This window comes from Alosa alosa, chromosome 11 (assembly GCF_017589495.1).
Source record: "Alosa alosa isolate M-15738 ecotype Scorff River chromosome 11, AALO_Geno_1.1, whole genome shotgun sequence".
Taxonomy (NCBI): Eukaryota; Metazoa; Chordata; class Actinopteri; order Clupeiformes; family Clupeidae; genus Alosa; species Alosa alosa.
The window spans coordinates 20746129-20753628 of record NC_063199.1 but is presented as its reverse complement, the minus strand read 5'-3'; the positions used below and the strand labels follow the sequence as shown (position 1 = coordinate 20753628).

The 7500-nt window shown below is 50.4% G+C and overlaps 1 protein-coding gene across 1 annotated transcript in view; it reads left to right on the top strand.

Annotated features, from left to right (window-relative positions):
- The window catches only part of prtgb (protogenin homolog b (Gallus gallus)), a 21771-nt gene that overhangs the window by 7340 nt on the left and 6931 nt on the right, over nt 1-7500 (top strand). Inside the window, exons 4-12 of the mRNA XM_048257319.1 lie at nt 586-719; nt 1279-1575; nt 2453-2612; nt 2852-3105; nt 3768-3932; nt 4198-4506; nt 5070-5255; nt 6619-6714; nt 7055-7241. Coding sequence (XP_048113276.1) covers nt 586-719; nt 1279-1575; nt 2453-2612; nt 2852-3105; nt 3768-3932; nt 4198-4506; nt 5070-5255; nt 6619-6714; nt 7055-7241 — 1788 coding nt within the window. The remainder of the gene's footprint in view (nt 1-585; nt 720-1278; nt 1576-2452; nt 2613-2851; nt 3106-3767; nt 3933-4197; nt 4507-5069; nt 5256-6618; nt 6715-7054; nt 7242-7500) is intronic.

Sequence of the window (7500 nt, the reverse complement as noted above, 5' to 3'; positions counted from 1 at the left end):
CTCAATGTATTCACATCACACCACATGATTGGCTCAATGTATTCACATGTCGACGTTTTGCCGAGGAAGGGGTGTGATATGTGTAGTAACGGCCATATTGCCGTTACAAACTAGCCCCATGCATTTCTATGGAGGCTTTTTTGAGTGCTGTGTCTCCTCGTTAGAAAGTCTCTGCTTTCCTACAGTAATAAGCTGTTCTAACTTTTTTACAGTAATAAGCTGTTCTAACTATCTTACAGTAATACACTGTTCTAACTGTTTTACAGTAATAAGCTGTTCTAACTATCTTACAGTGATAAGCTGTTCTTACTCTGTTCTATCTACATCTGTTCTATCTTACAAGCTGTCCTAACTCTAGTGTAATAATAATCTATTCTAACTCTCATTAATAAGCTGTCCTAACTCTAGTGTAATAATAATCTCTTCTAACTATGTCCTAACTCTAGTGTAATAATACTCTATTCTAACTCTCATTAATAAGCTGTCCTAACTCTAGTGTAAAAACTATAAAAAGTGTGATGATGACTGTAAAAAGTGTGATGATGACTGTAAAAAGTGTGATGATGACTGTTGTTGTGTTCCCAGAATCACCGTCCTGCCTAACGGAGCACTTCAGATCAGTGACGTGAGACCAGAGGATGCTGGGAATTACCGTTGCCTGGCGACCAATATCGCCGGCTGGCTTCTAAGTGATGAGGCCACCCTTTCCGTCCGCTCAGGTGAAGGTATGCCCGTCGTTATGCATGCTGGGAGTCCTGTTTGTGTTGTGTGGTGGTGTGGGTGTTGTAGTTTTTGCACCATACTACACTCTCTCCTAACTGTGTGTGAGTCATAACTCAAACTGAAGAGGAGCATGGATGCTGTGTGTTGTTCTGAGAGTTTTGTGTGTGTGTGTCTCATACTGAGACTTTGTGTGAGTGTGTGGGCAGGGGAAGCATTTTGTATGTGTTGTACTGACTGTGTGTGTGTGTGTGTGTGTGTGTGTGTGTGTGTGTGTGTGTGTGTGTTGTACTGACTGTTTGTGAGTGTATATGTGTGTGTATGTGTTGTACTGACTGTTTGTGAGTGTATATGTGTGTGTGTGTGTGTGTGTGTGTGTGTTGTACTGATTGTCTGTGAGTGTGTGTGTGTGTGTGTGTGTGTGTGTGTGTGTTGAGTGGGAGATAGCATGTCATTTGTTGTTCTGTTCTGAGTGTGTGTGTGTGTGTGTGTGTGTTGTACTGACTGTGTGTGTGTGTGTTGTTCTGACTGTGTGTATCCAATGCCCTCCATCCTCAGGTCCAAGCCCCAGAGCTGTGGTTGGGCCTGAGATCGTTGTGGCTCCACAGAACATCTCAGCTCCACAGCACCGCACCGCTGTCCTGGAGTGTGTCGCCTACGGCAACCCTCGGCCCCTGGTGTCATGGAGCAGGGCGGACTCCACGCCCATTGATGTGTTCAACGCCCGCGTGCACGGCAACGGTAACCTGGTGATCTCTGATGTGCAGCCTCGCCACAGTGGCGTCTACCTATGCAGAGCCACCACCCCCCGAACGCGCAACTTCACCTCTGCCGCCGCCAACCTCACCGTGCTCAGTAAGCCCATCATCACAACAACAACCTCACAACAACAACAACACTACATCACAATAACACCACCCACGCTCAGACCAGCCACCAGATTAACACACACAGGAGTCACACTCATGCTGAAAAAACAAATTGACTGTTGAGATACCATTTCTCCCGTCTCTGATTAGTGTTACAAGTCTCTCTATGGTGTTGTCCCTGTATATCTATGTATGGTATAGTATAGTATATATATACTCTTTTGATCCCGTGAGGGAAATTTGGTCTCTGCATTTATCGCAATCCGTGAATTAGTGAAACACACTCAGCACACACTAATCCTGGCACAGAGAGCTGCCTGCTATAACAGCGGCGCTCGGGGAGCAGTGAGGGGTTAGGTGCCTTGCTCAAGGGCACTTCAGCTGTGCCTACTGGTCGGGGTTCGAACCGGCAACCCTCCGGTTACAAGTCCGAAGCGCTAACCAGTAGTCCGCGGCTGACCCCTTGGTGTTGTCCCTGCATATCTATGGTGTTGTACCTGTATGTCTATGGTGTTGTGTTGTCCCTGTATGTCTATAGTGTTGTACCTGTATGTCTATGGTGTGTTGTCCCTGTATGTCTATGGTGTTGTACCTGTATGTCTATGGTGTGTTGTCCCTGTATGTCTGTAGTGTTGTACCTGTATGTCTATGGTGTGTTGTCTCTGTATGTCTATGGTGTGTTGTCCCTGTATGTCTATAATGTTGTACCTGTATGTCTATGGTGTGTTGTCCCTGTATGTCTATAGTGTGGTACCTGTATGTCTATGGCGTGTTGTCCCTGTATGTCTATGGTGTGTTGTCCCTGTATGTCTATAGTGTTGTACCTGTATGTCTATGGTGTTGTAATATCTGCCTCCCCGCAGTGCCCCCCTCCCTGGTGGAGCGCCCAGAGAGCCAGACCCACCCCCGTGCTGGCACTGCCCGCTTCACCTGCCGCGCGGAGGGGGTGCCCCACCCACGCATCACCTGGCTCAAGAACGGCCAGGAGCTGCACTCCAACGGCAGGGTGAAGATGTACAACAGGTACACACACTGTGTGTGTGTGTGTGTGTGTTTGTGTGTGTGTGTGTGTGTGTGTGTGTGTGTGTGTGTGTGTGTGTGTGTGTGTGCTTGTGCGTGCGTGTGTGTCTGTTTGTTTGTGTGTGTGTGTGTGTGTGTGTGTGTGTGTGTGTGTGTGTGTGTGTGTGTGTGTGTGTTTTTTGTGTGTGTGTGTGTGTGTGTATGTGTGTGATCACTGATGTGCTGCTATTGTCTCCCCTCAGCGGCAGTAAGCTGGTGATCACCCAGATCACGCCTGAGGACGACGCCATGTACCAGTGTGTGGCCGAGAACTCGCAGGGTTCGCTGCTGGCAGTGGCACGGCTGGTTGTGGTCATGTCGGAGGACCGTCCAAGCGCGCCCAGGAATGTGCGGGCCGAGACCATCTCCAGCTCAGCCATCTTGCTGGCCTGGGAACGGCCACAGTACAACGCAGACAAAGTCATTGCCTACTCCGTGCACTACACGAAGGTCGAGGGTGAGAGATGCACACAGGAGCACACATCACACGTGGGGGAGAGCATGATGGGATAGGCGGCAGTAGTCGGGCATGTGTGTAGAGTGGGCACTACTAGGAAGGCAGTACGAGGGTGAGTAGGGTATGTGTGTAGAGTGGGCACTGCTAGGGAGGCAGTACAAGGGTGAGTAGGGTATGTGTGTAGAATGGGCACTGCTAGGGAGGCAGTACAAGGGGGAGTAGGGTATGTGTGTAGAGGTGGCACTACTAGGAAGGCAGTACGAGGGTGAGTTGCATCATTTGAAATGCAGAGTGTTTTTGAGTTTTGTGACCTTCAACAGTACGTAGTCTTTTTTTTTTTTTTTAAGTATATTTTTGGGCGCTTTATGCCTTTAATGATAGGACAGTGGAGAGTGACAGGAAGCAAATGTGAGAGAGAGCAGGGGTGGGAATCGGACCCGGGTCGCCGGCGTACGGTGCAGGTGCCCCAGCCAGTTCCGCCACAGATGGGGCCAACAGTATGTAGTCTTGACCAGTGAGCAGAGTTGTACATCCAGACTGTTGGTCTTTACTGTGAACATCAATCCCCAGTGATGGGACTCAGCTCCAGATGTGTATGGGGACCTCTACACACTCTCACACACTCGGACACTCAGCCACTGCCCCCCCTCTCCGTCCCCCAGGTCTGAATAACGAGGAGTACCAGGCAGTCATCGGTAACGACACCACCAGCTACATTGTGGACGAGCTGGAGGCAGCAGGCAACTACAGCTTTTACATCGTGGCCTACATGCCCATGGGCGCCAGCCGCATGTCCGAGCCTGTCTGCCAACACACCCTGGAGGACGGTGAGTGTGTGACAGCATCTACACTCGGCCCCTACACACACACACATCGATCACTGGACTTAACACTTACTCACACCTGTCAAATAAACATGTGGTGGGGTGTGTACTTATATTCTGGCATGGTCTTTGTGTGTGTGTGTGTGTGTGTGTATATGTGTGTGTGTTTGTGTGTGTGTGTCTGTGTGTGTCTCTGTGTGTGTTTGTGTGTGTTTTCTCTCTGTGTGTGTCTGTGTGTGTGTGTGTGTGTGTGTGCTTGCTTCCTCAGTTCCCTTGCGTACTCCGGAGCTGAGTCTGACGAGCCTGAGCCCCACTGACACCCTGGTGTCATGGCGACCGCTGTCGGTGAAGGTGAGCCGCGGCTGCATTCTGTCGTACCGGCTGTCCTTCCGCACTGCGCCGGACGATCAGGTGACGGTGCTGGAATTGCCGGGAGACAACGTGACTCAGCACCTGCTGCAGGATCTCCAGCCGGACACCATCTACCTGGTGCGCATCGCCGCGGCAACCCGAGTAGGCTGGAGCCAGCCATCCGCCTGGAGCTCCCACCGAACACCCAAGACCTCCAGCTCCACAGGTAACCATGACAACCACACACACACACACACACACACACACACAGATAAACACTTCACAGGTAAACAGGTGTGTGGTCTCCATCTGTGTGTGATGAGTAAGATGATGTTGTAAAGTACTGGAGTAATCTGGAGTAATGTGGATAAATATGGAGTATGAGTAATCTGGAATAGTGTGTGTTAGTCTGGAGTAATCTGGAGTAATCTGGAGTAGTGTGGATTAGTCTGGAGTATGACACACAGCCCAGCAGCAGCAGGCCATGAAGATTGGAGCCCTCATATATTTAAACTTTGGTTTTAAATGAGCTTCTTTATGGCTTTTTATGGAAATTTTAATCTTATATAAACCCCCTTATCTGTGGGTGTGTGTGTGTGTTTGTCTGTGTGTGTGTGTGTGTGTGTGTGTGTGGTTGGATGTATGTGTTGTCCGTCCGTGTGTGTGTGTGTGTGTCTGTGTCCGTCCGTCCATGTGTGTGTGTGTGTGTCCGTCTGTGTGTCTGTCCATGTGTGTGTGTGTGTGTGTGTGTGTGTGTGTGTGTGTGTGTGTGTGTGTGTGTGTGTTCAGTTCCCCTGGCTCCAGTACTCCAGCTGCAGTCCATCAACTGCACCTCCATCTCTGTGCGCTGGCACCCATCTCCTGGCAGTGCTGTTGCCCTGGGTTACCGCCTCTTCTATCATGAGGAGGGTCAGCCAGAAGGAGGCAGCCACCAGCTCCCAGCCGAGGACCAGCAATACACCATCACAGGCCTGGGTAGGTGCAGTACTAACTAACTACACCTACACAGGACCAGCACTAACTACACCCTCAAAGGAAAAACACAAACTACACCGACACAGGCCTGGGTAAGACCAGCACTAACTACACCCAAACAGGCCTGGGTAAGACCAGCACTAACTACACCCACACTTGCCTGGGTAGCTACCATCCTATCTTAAGTTTCAGCTCTCAGCTGAGAGCTTCAGTTTCAGCTCTCAGCTCTTGGATCAGTAAGTTTAAGATCAGCTCTTAGATCAGTAAGTTAAGATCAGCTCTTAGATCAGTTCCACCACACAGACTCATAGCAGACACTCCAGCTGTGTCAGACATTCAGCCCCGTTTCACTGCATTCTAGCAGCAAAAAATACATGTGTAATATTATTTATTTTAATTGTCCTTCATCCTTCACTGTTCCTCATGTGTTACTCATGTGAGTGGTCCCTTTCACTCTTTTGCCATCACACACACACACACACACACACACACACACACACACACACACACACACACACACAGCCGCCACTGCATTGTGCCTGTCACAGTCCCGGGTCAAGGGTCATTGTCCAGATGTCTCCCCTTCATGGTTCCCAGGCCTCTCCTCCAAAGTCATGGTTGGCTCCTCCCCCTCACCACAGGCCCCTCCCCCTCCCCTCCAGCTGGACACTGGGCGTATCGTGCTCTCCGTCCCCCGACCCATGACCTACGACCCGACAGCCTGTCCAATGGGTCTGGCCGAGTGCCGGACCACTGAGGGCTATTGGACCAGAGGCCTGAAGTGTGGGGGATGTGGGGCATGCTGGGAGGGTCTGTGGGGGGATGCTGGGATGTCGGGGTTAGGACTCCTCTAACTGCTGTCCCCACTGAACAAAGAGCTGAAAATCTGCTCTCGTAATGGAGGCTGGAATATGCGTGGTATTGACCTCCACACACTCAGGCTGGGCGATTCCAGTAAAGCTGCTTCTCCAGGCCCCCAACACAGCACAACAGAGAGAGATAGTGTGATGTGTGTGTGTGTGTGTGTGTGTGTGTGTGTGTGTGTGTGCGTGTGTGTGTGTGTGTGAGACCACAGCAAACCAAAAGCATTTACACAGGACACCACATGTCGGTCAGTGAGGGTCAAGGGGGGGCAGTGGGGCTCAGTGAGTTGGGCTGCCTTATGCCATCATAGGATCTGAAGTAAAAGACATACACTGTGAATTTCTGAATTTCTTCGCTGTAACTTAGGTTCCTATGGTGTGTGTGTGTGTGTGTGTGTGTGTGTGTGTGTGTGTGTGTGTGTGTGGTGCTGGATGTGTGTGTGTGTGTGTGTGTGTGTGTGTGTGTGTGTGTGTGTGTGTGTGTGTGTGTGCATCTGCAGGCCCGAGAGAGAAGTACCATGTGAAGCTGCTTGCCTTCAGTCAGAATGGAGATGGTTACCAGGCCGACCAGACGGTCAGCACACCAGGATGCCCATGTGAGTCTGCAGAGCAGTGCCGTTTAGAAACAAATACTGTTTACCTGTTAATACAATACACTACAGGTGAAATTACTGTTCAATTATTAAGACAATACGTTACAGGTGAAATTACTGCTCACCTATTTATATATCACACTACAGGTGATATTACTGTTCAATTATTAATACAATACGCTACAGGTAAAATTACTGTTCAAGTATTAATACAATACGCTACAGGTGAAGGCCATTTGGAATGTGTGTGATCACATAGGCCAACAGTGGTAGTCACTTTAAGTGTTATCGCTTCAGTGCACGTCTTTGCCATGTTGTCTAACTCCATGTTGTGTGTGTTCAGCTGCCCCTACACGCCGTGTGGCCACTGTCCCGCCCCCAGACCATCTGACGGCCCAATCCCATAATTCCTCAGGAGTGCTGCTGCGCTGGCGGCGCCCAGCGTTCGCGTCGGTCCGGCTGCTGAACTACACGGTCCGCGTCAGCCCCGTGGGCCCCCAGAACGCCTCCACGGTCCACTACACACACACGTGAGTCCAACACGCAACAGCAAGTGTGTCTGTGTGTGTGTGTACATGTGTGTCTATCATGTGCTTTTGATCAATTTATGGAGGACTCATAGCCTGACGAGCCAGACCCACAATAAAATGTAGGGTCTGGGCACTCACCGTTCGCAGTGTTCAGTCCGAGGGGCGGGATAATCAGTTGTCTTTCAAATTCCCTCTGCACGCAATAGGACAGCGGCAGCGCTATGAGTCCCACGCGTTTCCCACCAGCGGAGCTAGTTGG